The following is a 17,765-nucleotide window of genomic DNA, read 5'->3' as shown; positions in this document are numbered from 1 at the left end:
ACAGTTTGTGTGCATTAGGGTGTGTCTCTGTATGATGCTAGGAAGATCATTTTTCATTAACTTTAAACAAATTTAATTTCCACTGACTGCAGTTGTGCTCTCCAATGCTTCTGTGTGTGTGTGTGTGTGTGTGTGTGTGTGTGTGTGTGTGTGTGTGTGTGTGTGTGTAAAAGGGCTAAACTCATTCACAACTCCTCCATGCCTGCAGGAGAGCAGGCTTGTGAAAGTCTGCTGGGTGACAAAGGAGGGACCATCACGAGGCTGGATGGGATGTCCTTGGGAACTGGAGACCATGGGCATCGATGCTCACCGACACACAACTATTATTTATAGTTTTCTCTTTTTCTTTAAGCATGCCAGCATGGCTGTCAAGTGGCCTCGCTAAAGGATGTCTCCTGACAGTGCAGATTATTCTCCCAGGCAGATGTGACATTTTCACAACCCCCCTGATGGATATCTGGATTTTCACACTGATGTGGAGTTATTGGTCACATATCCCCAGTGATGGATAACAATGGTTCGGTGTGAGGAAACTGCATTGTGATCCTTGACAGTAGATTGTGAACTGAGAGTGCATATAATGATAGATTGAAAGCTTTCTTATCACTCACCAATATACTCTTTTCAAAAAATTTCAATGCATCTTAACAACTGAATTACAGAAAGAAATAGAAATGTTAATTAGAAATAACTGTTCATATCCATATGAACCCTCTGGATAATAGAGTGTTGATTTCTGTTGCTGTGGCATAAAGTGGATGCACCAGGCGTCAACAGAATCTTGTGCAGTGTATGGGCGAGAGGGAAAGCTTTGATTCCTCCAATAAAAAGGTCTCCACTGAGAGGCAGAGAAACTGCTATGCTGTTCAAACTGCAAACCAGATAAATCAATCCACATGTTTGCATTGTGAAATTAGAAGTAGGGTAGCGATTATCAGAAAAAATTTTTGTAGTTCTGACCCATGAAAATTATGGTAGAGCAGCTTTTATTGATATTAGCCTGAGCAAACCTTTTCACTCAATTATTTTCTGCTCATCAGGGAGAGATGATGTTGTGACATCACTTTTGCTCTGCTCTGTAAGGTTCAATGTAAGGTGAGAGACCTCCCAGACTATTTGGGTAATATAACATACTTTGGCAAAAATCTGTTTTTTAGATTACAATATTATAAAGTGTAATTAAATTATATGATTCCACACAGCCATATGATAAATTTTGCCTTGTCTCAGACAGTATGAGATGTGTGTCAATAAAGCTACTTCATGGACCCTGCTCCATCAATATACTTTGTATCTGGCAAACATAAAGGCTACATGGCAACACACACACACTGGAGGAGGTGTGGTCTATTAAACCACAAGATTATTAATGCAATGCTTTCCGGTAAACCAGCTGTAACTTGAGAGATGTCTGATTGATCCACTCTCATTTCATTGTTCTCCTATGGTTTTCTTTTATCTTTGTATTCACACACACACACACACACACACACTATCACTCTCTCCTTTCTTTTCTGAATAGCCCATCCTCAAGACTACTCCGGTATCCTGCTCTATGCATGCATTTTGCAGGGTGACTTTGTGTTTAGTGATTTAATTGTTTCCACAACTACACCCTTATCTTTTTCATGTGAAGGTGGTAATGCTGTTGAGGCTGAATGCTGCACTTAGCTTCTCTGTCTTTTTACACACACCCACACACACACACACACACACACACACACACACACATGAACACAGAAGACCAGAGGCTGCAGAAAAGACATATCAGCAAAATGCATTGTGGCTTTTCATGTGAAGAGTTGCCCACTACAGTGCATTGATGTCTGTGTTTTATGAATGCCCTCTGTGTAATCAAAGAACATTGTGTTGCATGCTGTCCATCTGTACTCTCCTAGTTCTGGTTATCTCTCAGAAAGGCATGTTCCTGGCAAAGCTTTAAAATTAACAAGGAAATAGTATACAGTCGATAGAAGGTACCAACTTTTTCATTTGTGTTGGCTCACCAAACATATCTGCTGTCAGAACAGAAGATGCCCTTATTAGTGTGGCTATAATCTGAAATATGCTGACAGTGTCAAAACAAAGAGCTCCCTTTGTTTTATCCTCTTTACCCAATTACTAATTTCTCTCTCCCTCTCTCTTCCGGCATTAGGACTCCCTCATTCTGGAGAAGAATGACATGCACCACCCAGTTTGCTCCTTCCAGGACGACTTCCAAGAGTTTGAGATGATTGACGACGAAGATGAGGACGACGAGGAGGACGATGAAGATGATGAAGAGGTTGACCCTGATGCGCCCCCGTCCCCCTCTGCCTCCCCTCCTTCTTCTCCAACTCTTGGCACTCTAAAGAGCAGACCCACCACACTGAACCTCACTACTGCTGTGTCGCAGGTAAGCAACCTGAAGCTCCTAAACACACACTAAACGCAGATAATGTATAGTTAGTATTTAGTGTATAGTATTTGTAATAGTACCATGCAACTTTGTTGAATATCACCCTCTGTCTTTTCATTAGGACTCACTGAATAACAATAGCAGTCTGTCCCCAAAGAAAGGAAGCTGGCAGGACTCGTTACGCAACCCAGCCTCACAGGGTAAGTACATGATTTTATTTAATTATCTGCATTAAATTTGGGTATGAAATATGGATATGATTTCACTGTATTAATTTGTTGGTATACCACACATGATACCTCACTGAGGAGATTTTGATAAATCTTTTGAGAAATTATGAGAGAGAATCGCTTGTAGTTCCAGTAATTATGGCGCCACATCGTTTGTTTTTTCATTCATATGTTACATGCATGTTACCCCACATTAATTCAGTTCATGTATCTAGCTAACACTGAATCGGCTAGGGATGTCCCGATCAGCTTTCTCCCCTATCCAAGTCATTTAATACTGAGTGTTTTCTGAAATTGAGTCTCCAGTTTTTAGACACTAAAAGAAACACATCCCTGATTTCAACATAATGAAACTCAATTTGTGTATCTAAAGAAAATTTGATGGATCTGCCCAAGTGAGGCAATTAGGTAACTTTAACATGAAAAACAATAAATAAATAAAAATTAATGACTTGCCACAGCAATCAATGTACATCAGTTTAGATTTTACAGTATTTTACATTTCTTTCCAGGCTTTTAATTTTTGAAGTTTTGTCCCACATGGGCAGGTTTATTGTCGCCTAGTGTAAATGAATGAATGCTCAGCTACACAGCTAACCACAGGCATTACACACAGTTAGAAAATAAATATCTACTTCCAGGCCGTCTGTCTCCAACCCACTCTTGTCTGGAGGATGGTAGCCGTGTGACAGGCCAGTGCCCAGCCTCTCCAGTTTCCCAAGCACCAGGGTCTCAGAGCAAAGGTACTCCACCAAAACAGGCAGGGGAGGGCAGGAACCCTCAGTCCCCTCACAGGCCCCTCCTTTGCGACATGGAGGGCAACAGGCGGGAGAGGCCCGAATACGGTAACAAAAAGGCCAACCCAGCAAGCATAGAGCTCATTCCATTAACGTTAGTGTTGTGTAGTGACGTGATGTGAAATGGTGATGTGATAAATTTAACTTGTTAAGTAAAATACAGTATATGTTCAGCAAAACACTGTAATGTTGGTTCCTACAAACCAATTTGCTAGCAGAGGGAATAAATTGTGTGTTTCTACTGAAGAGGCGTTTACTGAACTTGCTCATCCTCCGTGTTTTAAAAAAACTGATTATAAAGTTAAGAAATATACCGTAAAACTTCAGTTAATAGCCCAGGCTTAAATCACTGAACTCGCCTATACTCTGCCTATATTTGGGACAGGCCTTTAATTCCGTTACCATGCCAGTAAATCTGAATGAATAATACTTTGGTGCTCATTGTTTCTGTAAAATGAACTAAATGATTGAACTGTGGAGAATCTACCTGATGTAATGATGTGTATAATGTCCACATTGACAAAAGTTCAAACAATTATATTGGTATGCACGATCTAAGCAGCTTAGAACTAGCTCAAGCAGGTGACCCTGTGGGCTTTAAGAGGTTTTATATATCCAAAGAACTTCTATAAAAACCAAACCAGGCATCTAATTAAGAACTGCCGTTATATGTCAAAACATGTAGCCACACCAGGCCAGTAAACGGGACAGGTGTCTATGGGACTAGGCTTTTAATTGAAGTTTTACAGTAAGTGGACCCTGAATCTCTCTTTTTTATCTTCACACTTTAATTGTCCAAACTCCTCTGATCTGTGTCCTTTCTCTTTTTCCATTCTCTGCATCATCGTCTTCACAATCCTCAATGGTATCCTGTATTTTCATTCTCTCATGGCCTCCCTTTTTTCTCTACACCTTTTTATCTTCACAGGCTCATTTGGTCAACACAAGTCCCACCCTTGCTCTGGCAATGTCATTGAGCCAAAGGCAGACCCTTCGATCCAGACAGCAAGGGTACCTTCTGTAGACGAGCACTCCCAGTGTTCAGACACAGAAGTGGACCATGACCTTAACAGTGACCACAACCACAAACACTCAAATCGACGTGCCACTGACACCTACACAATCACCAGCGAGTCCTGTATGGAGCCGGAGAACGACCTAGACCCAGATGGAACCAGTCACTGCTTGTCATCCACTGCACCCATGGGAGCCAATGATGGTGCCGACACACCCTTGTCTGATGAGGAGCTGGAGAAAGACTTTGAAGTGGAGTTTATGTGTAAGGAGACCTATGATATGGTTTGTAAAGAGAATCCTTCGTCATATGTGGAATTTCCCTCCATTGAACCCTCTGAGCTTGCCTCATTCTCCAGCTATGTGTCCTCCAGCCGCTCAGACACTCTTGACCAGTTCAACAGTTCAGATGCTGCAGCAGCTTCTGCCATTGAGGCAGCAGCTAATGACTCCACCTCTCCATCCTCAGACCCAGGTATAGCAGATATGAACCAGCAGGGTTACGTGACTTCAGACCAGGACAAGGACCTCAGCTCTCCAGGCTCTGACTCTGACATTGAAGGTGAGCTGGAGGCAGCGTTTGCCTGTGGAGGTCCTGTGGTTTCAAACATGATCTCCTCTATCTCAGAGACAGAGCTTGATCTGACCAGTGATGACAGTAGCAGCGGACGCTCATCTCACCTCACCAACTCAATAGAGGAGGCCAGCTCGCCTACATCAGACCAGGAACTGGACCCAGATACAGAGTTAGAGCAGGACAGTGGAATCGTGGGACTGAAAGCGTCTCTTCTTCTGGGCCAGCCTGATCCAATCAAAGATGGCTCTCCTCTACCCTCTCCTTCCCCTCTGCCCTCACCCACTATTGCTACGCCATCCCCTGTTGACTCACCCATCTTACCTCCTAAGTGCTATGATGATAGTCAAGCTCTGATGGGTCTGCAGAATGTAGATGATGAACTGTCCTGCGATCACCAGGCTGACCCAGATGAGACGCTGCCTCCTGCCCAACGCTGTGAAGACAGCCTGTCCAGACAGATGGTGCTGCAGATAGAACCAGACCACAGTCTAGAGAGCTTCAAACGCTCCTTCTACCTGCCAGTGGGACCCAGGCTAATGCCCAGCGCAGACGAATATGATGGAACCAGTGAAGGAGAGTCAGAATCAGAAAGTGAAGATGATCTAAGCGAGAACTCAGACTCACCATGGCTGCTCAGCAACCTGGTCAACAGGATGATCTCAGAGGGATCATACCCAATCAGTTGTCCTGAGGAATGCTTCAAGAGGAAGGTGTCTGTGTCAGACACCATATCACCATCCTCAGACATTGGAGAGGGAGATGGTTTCAATGATGAGGACCAAGAGAAGAAAATGGGGATGGAGGCCTCAGAGGAAAAAGAGAAAGAAGGGGAAGGGTACAGAAAGGGTAGGATGGAGCCAGGAGAGAGTAGGAAGAGTGTGGAATCTTCAAAAGAAGGACCTGAGATAAGTCCCTGTCTCTATATGAGCAACCCTACTGGTGACATTATAAACCCTCTGATCTTGGAGCACTGTGCAGGCAGTGGGAGGGGACCCACCGATTTCAAATCCTCATATACCACTAAAGCCTCTGACAAGAACTTCACTGACAAACCCTCCAAGAACACCAGGAGACAGGAGGAAGATGAAGAGCCCAATAATGACTTGATGATGCTAGAGGGTAGGAAGGATCTGGACTCACCAAGCATAAGTGAGAGTGTGGTCAGCGACAAGGATGAAGGACGAGAGACTGAGCCCAGGCCAACGAGCCGTTCCTCAGCTTCTCTTGAGCGTATCACCGAGGTTAAACACAGCCTGACACTGGACATACCCACCGCCCAGACTAACCGCTGTTTCAGCCTCACCTACTCCACAGACAATGAAGAAGAGGAGGAAGACGGGATCTACCCATTCCTGGGTGGCATGAGGAAGCAGTCCTACAGGGGTAGTGATTTAGAGCTTGACTGTTCACCACCCATTGATTCCAGTGTGCAAGATCATCCCTTATCTGACCATGACCTCCCACTGTGTGAGAAAGATCTGGCTCTGAGGCAGCCGAATGAAGATGATGGACTAGCCTATGACTCCATGAAGTACACACTAGTGGTGGATGAGAATACTACACTGGAACTAGTCAGCCTCAGGAGGTATGCTCTGACATATAACAAATATAAAAATACTGCTTTCTGTAGGGTGTGCCTTTCATTGGTAAATCAATGGTCTAGTACTCGTGGCTGTCTAGCCCTAAATTGAGATTTGAAACTGACAAATCTTGTCCTCTCAGGTGCACCTCCGTTCTGAGTGATGACAGTGAGCTCTCAACGCTATGCGACGAGGAGCCTCTGGGGACAGGAGAGGAGTGCTATGGTCGCGATGATGAGGAGGTGAGGCCAGAACTTGTCAGTTCTTCTGAGGACTCCTCCCCTGAGGCTGACCTCCCATTCTCCAAGAAGTTCCTCAATGTGTTTGTCAACAGCACCTCACGCTCTTCCAGTAAGTCACATGCACCCTCTGGAAAACTCTGATATGTAATTTTAATTTTTTTTTTTAGATTTAAGGAACAGTTTGACATTTTGAGAAATACATATATTACCTTTCTTCCTGAGAGTTAGATGAGAAAATTGATACAACTCTGATATCTGTAAACTAAATATTAGCTTAGCATGAAGACTGGAAGCGGGAGAAAACTGCCATCTTGGCTCTGTCCAAAGATAAGCACCTTCAAAGCTTAATTTTTAGCACATTATATCTTCTTTGTTATTTCAGAATATTTTAGCACATAACCCCCTGTTAAAAAAACAAAACTTGTCACTTTTACACTTTGTGTGGAGTAAAGGAGCAAAAAACAACATGTTAATTAGTGAGCTTAGCTAAGATAACCCTCTCCTGGCTGCAGCTTTATATTTAGTGTATACACAAGAGAGGTATTGAACTTTAACAACTCTTGCAAGAATGTGAAAAAGCATGGAATGTCAAACTACTCCTTTAACTTAAGCCTATGGAAATTAAATATCTTACAGGTTATAACCCAGTGGCATTATAATTAGAACTACAGTAAGCTATATTTTATATAAAGTACTGTAATGTATTGCTGTGGAGTATATTGAAATTATACACATTACAGTCATTTAATTTGTACAGTCATTTGAAAAGCATTTAAAACGTCTGTACTGTGTGTTATATCCATGTAATAAATATACAAATGCCATTTAGATCGTAATCTACATGACAAATAAAGAAAAGGAAAAAAATTCAGTTATAATAATAATCTGCTTATAGTGATCAATTTTTCCCTGGACAGATGTGATCACTATTAGAGGTTTTCCACTGTACTGCATTAGGGTTGAACTCATCACTGTCAGCATGATACATTAACATGTGATCTAAATTTGGCAGGGGCCCACACAAGGCCTATGGGAGGGCTCTGTTTCCCAATACATCCACCATCAATCAGTGTTCTCGCTTCAAGATTCGTATCCCTAATGAAGGGTGATTTGCATAATGAAAGGCTCATTACAAAGGCTTTCATTGCCATTTATTTGTTGATAAATCCAGTTAGCTTCCATTTAGACTTACTCACATAAAGATTACATGGGAATTTTTTCCCCAACAAATAACAGGGTCAAGGAACAATTTTTTTGGAAAAACTGTTTTCATGGCATTAAAACAGTCAGTGGTAAATGGTGTCTGTTTGCTACGTAGGCACTGAATCATTTGGACTTTTCTCCTGTACCATCAACGGAGAGGAGAGAGACCAGACACACAGGGCAGTCTACAGGTAAGATTTCTGACAATGGGACTTCACTGGGGGCAATGGAAAGTACAGCAAAAAGCAGATTAATAATAAAAGATTGTAGAAAATAGTAGTGCTTTTGTCAATTGTAAAAGCATAATGGTAGAATGAATTGCAAATGTCATTACCTCCAATTTTCAAATTAGTATTGTGTGTCTGGGGGTAAAAGTCCTTGTGTAGATAAACAAAACAGTATTTCTTTGAGGTTTCATGGTTTTCAGTGTGCTGTAGGGGTCATGTAGCAATGGTGAATCACTAATTATGTTAGATAGGAGATGTCTAAGCTACAGCTGTGCTCGAGAGCTGCAGGGTGGCCAGTAATATTCACATCAGCCGCCACCTGTGTCTGTCCTTTTGTGTGTGTGTGTGTGTGTGTGTGTGTTTGTGTGTGTGTGTGTGTGTGTGTGTGCGTGTGTGTGTGTGTGAAAGAGCAAGCGTGACAAAGAAAGCTACATGCACCTTTCTTGCATACAAGCACATGTTGTGCATGTATAATTATGTATTTACTATACCACAGTCCTCTTTCAGTAAGTACAGTATGTCCCCACATTTAGAGCTCTTTGTCTCCCTCGACCCACCTCTGTCTGCTGTTTCATCACTCCTCTGTCTCTGCTCCCCAAAGGGAGTCACCTGATACCCAAACAGATGCTTTCTCATCAAATGAACCCCAGTGTATTGGATACCCAGCTGCAGGGACACCATATAAGGACTGTGAACATTGAACATTTTCTTTTTTTGTCCTCCCTTCTCTCTGCTGCTCTCTGCAGGTTCATTCCCAGACATGCAGATGAGCTGGAGCTAGATGTGGATGATCCTTTATATGTAGAGGAAGAAGAGGATGACTACTGGTACCGAGGCTATAACATGCGGACAGGGGAGAGGGGCATCTTTCCTGCCTTTTATGCCCATGAGGTCATAGGCCAGTCTAAGGAGTTGCTGGGTGAGCTGAGAGATACATCTTTTCTTCTGTGTTATTGGGAATGACAGAGGAATCACATGTTCTGTATTTATGTGTCTACAATACACCCTGTAGGAATGAAAAGAAATCCAGCATGGATTGAGACTTTCAGCATTCAGTTTTTGGGGTCTGTTGAGGTACCTTATCACCAAGGCAACGGCATTCTCTGCGCCGCCATGCAGAAGGTGAGCTAAGTGGAAACAGCAACACACATGGGCAATAGCACAAAACTGAGACAAGCATGTATGCTACATCGTTGCACACTAGGCAATTTATTTCAGAAGAGTTTTTTTGTTATATTTGTCTAAATTCTTTGTACATCCAGACAGCAATTAATAAATCAAATGCTCTGACACAAAAACATAAGAAATATAGCATCTGTGGCTGTCACAGGACTAAAATAAGCACAGCAAATTGTTTTATTCGGCCTGAATGAAATGATTGGCTGGCCTACCTGCCTGTCTACCTACCTTCCTGTGCACACTCATTGTGTTTTGTGAAAATGTGTTTTGTTGGAGTTGCTTTGAAGGGAGGCCTGAAGGGAGCTCTTGCTAGTTTCTCCAACATTACCAACCCTATAGCTTTAAAACATGTTTGTTTTTGACATGAAAATATTTTCTGTTCCTTAGATTGCGATATCGAGGAAACGGACAGTACATGTGCGACCTCCTTCTCTGTGCGAGTTGGAGATTAGCTTACAAGGAGTAAAACTGATCATGAGCCTGGAGGATGAATATGATACCCTTGATGAGGTGTGGAGAAATAATTAAATGAATCAATAAACTACTCAAATATTTTAGTCAAAGTCAATTATCTCTTCAGTTGTCAATTATCCCCATGCTTGCTTGTGTATCTCTCTCCATCTTTAGTATGACAGATGTAGTCACTTCTTCCAGATGAAGAACATCTCATTCTGCGGATGCCATCCGAGAAACAACTGGTATACAAACATACTGGTTTCTCTGCCCTCGTGTAACCAGTGTACACTGTTACATATGGCTGATTTCATCATATTGTTGTCTTCCCTCTGCAGCTACTTTGGCTTCATCACTAAGCACCCAATGTTGAACAGATTTGCTTGCCACGTGTTTGTATCCCAGGAGTCCATGCGACCTGTAGCAGAGTGTGTTGGGTGAGTCCAAATCACATTATTGTATCAGTTGCTCTATATCAAACTGATACCAAGGGACAGTAATGACTTTGCATAGTTTTTCGTGTGTTTTGTTATACTATAATCTCTTGACATAGAGTTGACATTAATTTTATTGCAATTTATTCCACTTAAACTGTGAGTGAACAGGCTTTAAAATATATTGGAAATTCACACTAACTATTTAGCAGCACATCATACTTAAAGTGCTTTTTGATGGTTTGCCATTGTAGTCTGATCTCAAAGTATTGAATTACAGTGCATCTTTACGTTCAGTCACTCTCATCTGTAGCTGCATTAGTGAGCAGTGATGATTATTTGTTTTGCCCTGTAGCCTTTCATGGTGCCCATGTGTGTAAGGCTGAATAATGATTGCCGGCTTAGACATGTCTGATTCTTCTGTATTAGGTTTGAATAATTAAAGATACTGTCTCTGGATTGAGTGAGGGTGGGCAGCAGAGCATGGGATGGAAAAACCTTTTTCATCTATCAACTTCCCATCCTGCTCTGTCTGTGGAATAGACCCAACGAAACCTTGTGAAAAACAATCACGCTCCTTTGATTCAGAGAAAGTGGCTCTGTTTTTGCATTAGACTTATTTGAATCCAGCATTCTTACGTGTATGTGCCTACCTGCCATTTCTTAGTAAACAGCCAGAGCATGACTGTGTAAAATCTGTCACTAGATGAATGCTTACAATAGAAGGGTGTCTTCTAACAGCTGCTCTCATCTGTCTGTCTTTTCTGCAGACGAGCCTTCCAGGAGTACTACCAGGAACATCTGGAGTACGCCTGCCCCACTGAGGACATCTACCTGGAGTAAGAAGTGTTGGAACGACAACCACCTTCTTTCGCCACAGCTTGTGTATCTTCATCGAGTTTGCCACCAGAGGGCGCTGTCAGTGGGGGAGGGTCTCCTCTCCATGGTAAAATACTCCTCTGTGTCCCTCTAAAACTGGAATCTTCCTTTCTACAGTATGCTAGGCATTTGACTGATTTCATTCATCTCTCTTGTTTATTTCCATCATCTCGATGGATTGATTGCCTGTTTCTTTTGTCTTTTTTTATGATATAAAACTAAAACGCTGAGCACCTGTTTATTTAAAGGTTCCTCTTTTGAAATGAAAACAATGTACCTACTACTGCTGTTTCACTTTTCAATGCATGGCTAGTAGGGTTAATGCACACAGACACACCAAGAAATACACATATCCAAGTGAATGGCAAGCAGCTCAACAATCAATAAGGGAATGATGTAGAATCAAGAGGTTGGTGTTGAATTAACTGTAAATATGTATTTGTTCAATATTGACAAACTGCTAATTTGATTTCTACTGATAGTGACATTGGAGCAAAGTAGAGAGAGTACAGTGAACTGTCTTTGGTCTGAGCTTACCCCTGTGTCGCGTACAAGATGTAGTGTGTGTTGTAAATAAATGTATAGAAAGTAGACATTCAGGCACCTCATCCAGAGTAATTAAGAAACACAGCTGAGACTGGTGGGGGGTTTTGTTTTGTTGTGGGTAATGCTGACTCACTCTGACAGGAGTAACTGCAGGTGTAAGAGATTTCAGAAATGTTGTAATGATTTGGAATGAACTTTGAATGTCACTAGCCCTGCAGACACTTTATTCAGCTTGGATTATGTGTGCAGTACTCGTCTGCACATGTTGATGATGTGACAGAACCATTTTACTCTTGTCCTGTCCTCAAAGTTGCACTGCTTGCTGACTGCTTGCTTCACCGTGGGGAGCTTTCATAGGAAATCATTCAACTGTGAAAATTGCAAATCATAGATCACTGTATGCTTTGCTATGATTGATGTGACTTTCAGGTCAAAGAAAGCAAAGGTCTTCTGAAAAGCCATATTCCCACACCTCTGACTGTTTAACTCTGGTTTTTAGTGACATCCTGGTCTCCGTTTTCTTTTGATTTGGCAGGTTCAATGAGGGAAAAGGAATGACTAGACTGACCGGTAGCCACATGTTAGTAATGCTGTATTGCTGTGTGCCTACTGTAGGAGTGAGAGCGTCCTGCTAATACTTGGTCCTGGTATCACAATGTAATCAAACCTTTAATAAAACATTAAAAGGGAGGTTTTATAGTTATGTAAATGGTTAGACTTCAATCTTGTTTTTTAAGTACGATAGATAAAAGATGTTCCCACATTTATTTATGGCTTTTAGTCTGGGCAAAGGTTAAAGCATCATTTGCGCATTACACAATAACCTACTCTGGGGTTGTTGTGGCATACCATAGCTTACAGTCTAGCACCTTATATAAGGGAGGGGGTATATTTAAAAAATGATGCGAAAAAAATTCAGGCTTTGAGGATTACCACCTCAATCATCCCCATTGTTCTTTCAGATGCTGTTTAGCCTCGTGTTCTACAGCTTTCAGTCACAGTCCACCAGAACAAACACCTCAGATCTGCAGGATTTCAGTGTTCAATGAAAGTTGATATGGCAGGAGGGAGGTAGGGTGTTATCTACATATGTATCGCTGTCAGTTAGATCATGTATATACAATAGTGAATCTAAGATAGTTATGTGTCCTTTATGTTGAGTATGTTATGAAATGAAATTAATATGTACATTAATTAAAAAGACATTTAAAAAAAGATCACAACCAGACAAAAACCCCTGAAAGAAAAAACACATTAATATTTGTGATCTGCAATAAGTTTATTTCAGTGTCTTATTGTTTCTACACAAGATGTTAACTCAATATCTGTCACACAGGTGGCATTTGGGTTCCTGCCAACTCCATAACTCTCTACAGACAAGCTTCAGCAGCACATTTAGGGCACATTTTGTGAGATGTGACATCAATAGTGAGACACGCCCACCAGACTTCTGACCAATGTGTTGTTAGAGCTGAATAGTGACTGAGTCAGCTGCCACTGGAAAACTATTATTGCGTCTTGCCAATTGTAGTAATTGCCCTTGAGCTCCAACAGTGTGCCCCATCTCTGATCTGCATCTATTTGCTTCTGATCCATGGTTTTCTATCTTGTTACAGCCTAGTTAAAATCCTTCTTTCCACACAGCTACACAAAAACAACCTCTGAGGATGATCTATTCCTATATAGCCACTGAGACATACATTAACAGTTAAACCAAACTTTTGACTTTATTACATTAACAAGATTCTTCACTGTATACCTAGAGCAAAACAGTATGTGACAGAACAAACATATCCTATCTTGTATCTTTAAAAACAAGGACTTGTAAAATTCCAGGGAAAAACAAAGAAAAAAAATGACAAAAAAATCACTCTGCCTTGTCATGGGTTTGGTCTTATGAATAAAATATATGCTTGATGTCCGAAACCTTTATTGTTGTCTTTACTGTTCGGATCTCCTCTTGATTGCTTGTGGGACTGACATACTGTATGTTGCAAAGCACTTTCACATAAAACACCACTCATTTATTCTAAAATGTGTTAATTTAAAGAATGTTGAGGTGGATATTACACAATAAATCAAACAATAAAATATACAGTACATTGTTATGCATTAGTTCTAAATGTAGTCAATATAAACTCATCTCCTCATTGAGGAAACAGATTGCTTGCAATATTACTTTCAGTATGAACAGTAATTAAAGTCTAGCTGTCCACAAGCAAGTAGCGATGCATCAACAGATAATTACAAAATCAGCATCACATCTTGTGCATTCATAGAGCAATCTTGAGGCAAAATCAGCGCAGTACCTCCATCCTTTCCCACATTGTCATCATTTGCAGATAGGAGAATTTATCACATCAACAGTGGCAGCAGCCAGGCTTTGGGCTGCACTGAGGATTGCAGCAAGGCTCAAGGTTCGGGTCTATTCCTTTTGATATCTGGCTCTCTCCAAACACCATAGAGGCTTCAAACTGCTCCTTGACCTTCTTGATCTTCTCCAGCAGGGCTTGGAGGTCGGGTTTTCCCTTCAGGATGAGAGGGTAGTTCTCAGAGGGGTCAGCCTCCAAGTCGAAAATAAGAGGGGGATCATGGGCCTTGAGGACTGCAAATACTGAGCAGTCTTGGTCTGGGATGGTACCGCTGTGGGTAGCACCTGATACACAAACACAGACAAGCAGCTGTCAAAAATATGTCAGTTTTGACTGGGTAATTATGCTTGATCTTGGCATTTTAACAAATTGCATTTATGAAGCCTTCTATACCTCGTGTATAGAAGTGGGCCTTGTACTTCCCCAGCCTGAGAGCAAACAAACCATACATCTCACTGGGATCTGTGGGGTAGAACACCATTGTCTCCCTTTTACCCTGCAAAGGATTAAAGATAAAAATGAACACATCAGCTTGGTTTTCAAATTATTTCAATCTCTACAGAGTAAAAGGTATGCTTCCACTACCTTTCCTTGGTTGACAAGGATTTCTTTCATATCGACACCATCCAGCATCACCTGGGGTAGTGTGGCTCCTGCCAGACTTGCGATAGTAGGGAGGATATCTAGAATGCTGGCCATCTCATGAGTCACACCTAAAGAAATGAATACAGAAAAAGAGCATGCTGCAGTCATCACTAAATGAGTTTGTATTCATTTCATTATGGTATTTATTTTCATATTGGAACCAAAATGAGACCAGTTGATGCTTGTAATGTAGTGCAGATGACTAAGCTGTCCTGACCTGGCTTGATGATCCCTGGCCAGAAGGCAATGGCTGGCTCTCTCATGCCCCCCTCATATGTGGTGCCTTTCCCACATTTCAGGGGGCCAGAGTTACCTCCACGAGACATTCGCATCAGTTCAGGGCTACACACAGAGACAGGAAAAACACACCGCTTGATAAAAGACAATAAATGCGATTTAATAAGAAGGCAATAAATCAAATATAAATGAGGGCAAAGATAAAATGCAAGTTGACCTTTATACAGAAGAAAAACACACTACTGTACTACAGCTATTGTGGAGGGAGATAAAAATGTCTGCATAAGAAAGTATGGAAGTGACTACAAATATATCCAGGCCATAGATTCTTTTGTAAACCAGGGGCAAAAACCAACCCATTGTCTGAAGTGAAGAAGACCAGGGTGTTGTTGATCACTCCAGTCTTCTCCAAGGTTGTCAGTAGGTTTCCTATTGTGTTGTCAAACTCCAACAGAGCATCTCCAAATGGGCCCCGCAAAGACTTCCCAGCTGCCCCTGGACCTGCATACTGGGGGTAGTGGGTGTGCTGTAGGGAAAATAGAAGATGGTGAAATTATTGTAGTTTATCTCAGTGCATATGCAGTTGCCATAATCTATCTACACAGGGTTGAAAACATTGTGGACTTTCTTGCTTTGAAAAACTCACTTAAATGTAGACATGTACTACACACTTTGCAAACACATTTTAAGTCTTTTGAAGAGTTTAACTGATCAAAGTAAGTGTTATTTTGCCCACTCGATGGGCACTCTATCACAGACTGTTTTTTTGCTTACATGTGAAGGATAATAGAGGAAGAAAGGTTGGTTTTTCTTGGCTGATGTGGTAATGAATTTGGTGGCAAAGTCACTGTAAGCCCTTTCCAGATCGAGGAAGTCAACTGGTTGCTGCTTGATGATGTCATTGTGCATTAGTGGGACAGTTACAGTGCCAACATCACACAATCCAAAACACTTAACATCTGGAGGGAAACAAGTCAGGTTCCTACAGGGTCCCTGGGAAAGAAACAAATGCACAGAACAAAGAACAAATATTAAAATACATAAAAGAAATGACTCTTAACAAATAACAATAACTGACTAACCCAGATTACACTGCAAAACATTATATAAATTTGTCTAACTCAGTTTGGAGCTAAATGCAATCGCACTGACCATGTCGTGGGAGTAGGGGATCCCCAGGTACTGGTCGAACCCCTGCTTGGTTGGAAGAAACATGCCGTTGGCTCCAACTCCTAAGTGCCACTTCCCTATAGCAGCACTGGCATAGCCAAGAGGTTTCAACACTTCAGCTATGGTGGTCTCGTTCAGGGGAAGACCTCCTATAGAGCCTGGGTACAGCACTCCTGGGTAGATACCTGAGCGGGTCTGATAGCGCCCTGTCAACAACGATGCCCTGGAAAGAAATCAAAACAAAACAGAGCTATTATTTAAGTAGGGTAGGAAGGACTGTAAAGTTTGTGTGTGGACTCAGTTTTTTTTATGTTTGTATGTATGCAAGATAGAAAGTGGACAGTAGGATCTAAACCATGTATTAATTTTTAAAAATTAAATAATTAAATCTACTAAATTAAAATTAAATTTGTAAAATTAATTTACAAATGAGATATTCTCATTGTGAACCAAATGTTGTTACACCCAGAGAGAATGTGAACTGAGTATGTGGATTAAGGAATAAAAGTTGTTCAATATAAGACTCTTCATTCCTTCCTCGTTCACTGTGTTCAAACTCTGTTGAACAATGCGTTGCTGAAGCTGATGAAGTGATGTAATATTTTTTGTTTTGCATGCCACACCGAGTTGTTTTTGTGTAAAGTACTGAGAACTGCTTATCAGTTGTGTTACTTTATTACTCACTAACCACATGATCTGTTTTCATTTCCTCTCTCAAGCGTTGCACTCTGCTGTATAAAGTTAAATCTTGTAATGTTGTAATGAACTGATGATGTCAGTGTAAGTCACACTGTCAGACACTATTTGTTTTTGGAGATTTGGTGACACTGCCCGATTATTATTTCAAATAACACCTCTAACTAATTATTCTCTCCATTTTGACATGGCTACACACATACAATGAACCACATTATCTCCAATTGTACAGTATTCTCATTATGAGGCTGATATATTTTCATCAACAAGTATTAATACATGCATGGGAGTTGGGCCCATTCGTTAAATAGAGGAGAGGAGAGATGCATAATAAAGGTAAGTTAGGCTGTGTTAACATGATGTAATCCTGACGGTCAAAATCAAATCATATACAGAGTGGTAGGCTACTTTTATCTGCTCTCACACAAATGATTAAAAAGGTTCCACCACTTGCTCTAAGATAGCCTATATGTAACCGTCAGGGATTTTAAAGTGAGAGAGGGTTAAGGCATAAAATGCAGGCACTTAATGGGACCTTAAAATGATAAAATATGTGTGCTGTGCATAGATTTAAAGATTATTTGTTTGTTCAGTAGCGATAAGCCCTGACTCTTCCCCTTCCTATACCTGGACGGGCTGCAGACGGGGCTGGTGCAGTAGAAATCTGTAAACCGGAGTCCTCCCGCTGCCAGGCGATCCAGATTTGGAGTGAGTGAACTGGGGTGTCCATAACAACCCAAGTCCCCGAAACCTAAATCATCTGCGAAAAGCAGGACGAAATTCGGGGGTGAAGCCGAGCAGGTGCAAAAAAGAAATACGTTCAAAAAGAAGAGGCGGATGTGGTCCATTCTGCGTCGTCCTGCGTCTGATCAGACCCGAAGAGGAA

The 17,765-nt window shown here is 41.5% G+C and overlaps 2 protein-coding genes across 2 annotated transcripts in view; one reads left to right on the top strand and one right to left on the bottom strand.

Moving 5' to 3' along the window:
- Positions 1-11,368, top strand: part of mapk8ip2 (mitogen-activated protein kinase 8 interacting protein 2) — a 29,940-nt gene extending 18,572 nt beyond the window's left edge. Inside the window, exons 4-15 of the mRNA XM_046036785.1 lie at positions 2,156-2,395; positions 2,520-2,598; positions 3,270-3,473; positions 4,354-6,601; positions 6,739-6,947; positions 8,157-8,232; positions 9,015-9,187; positions 9,281-9,390; positions 9,835-9,957; positions 10,075-10,145; positions 10,239-10,337; positions 11,105-11,368. Coding sequence (XP_045892741.1) covers positions 2,156-2,395; positions 2,520-2,598; positions 3,270-3,473; positions 4,354-6,601; positions 6,739-6,947; positions 8,157-8,232; positions 9,015-9,187; positions 9,281-9,390; positions 9,835-9,957; positions 10,075-10,145; positions 10,239-10,337; positions 11,105-11,177 — 3,705 coding nt within the window. The 3' untranslated portion in view covers positions 11,178-11,368. The remainder of the gene's footprint in view (positions 1-2,155; positions 2,396-2,519; positions 2,599-3,269; positions 3,474-4,353; positions 6,602-6,738; positions 6,948-8,156; positions 8,233-9,014; positions 9,188-9,280; positions 9,391-9,834; positions 9,958-10,074; positions 10,146-10,238; positions 10,338-11,104) is intronic.
- Positions 11,369-13,019: 1,651 nt separating this feature from the next.
- On the bottom strand, positions 13,020-17,765 carry arsa (arylsulfatase A). Its single transcript, XM_046038594.1, has 8 exons — positions 17,507-17,765; positions 16,166-16,406; positions 15,788-16,006; positions 15,370-15,539; positions 14,994-15,118; positions 14,717-14,844; positions 14,525-14,627; positions 13,020-14,415 (listed from the first exon to the last, which is right to left on the bottom strand). Exons 1-8 carry the CDS (start codon positions 17,725-17,727, stop codon positions 14,120-14,122), a joined length of 1,503 nt encoding a protein of 500 aa, XP_045894550.1. The 5' UTR covers positions 17,728-17,765; the 3' UTR covers positions 13,020-14,119.

This window comes from Micropterus dolomieu, linkage group LG22, assembly GCF_021292245.1.
Source record: "Micropterus dolomieu isolate WLL.071019.BEF.003 ecotype Adirondacks linkage group LG22, ASM2129224v1, whole genome shotgun sequence".
Lineage (NCBI taxonomy): Eukaryota > Metazoa > Chordata > Actinopteri > Centrarchiformes > Centrarchidae > Micropterus > Micropterus dolomieu.
The sequence above is the reverse complement of the archived record's forward strand: the minus strand, read 5'-3'. Positions and strand labels throughout refer to the sequence as shown.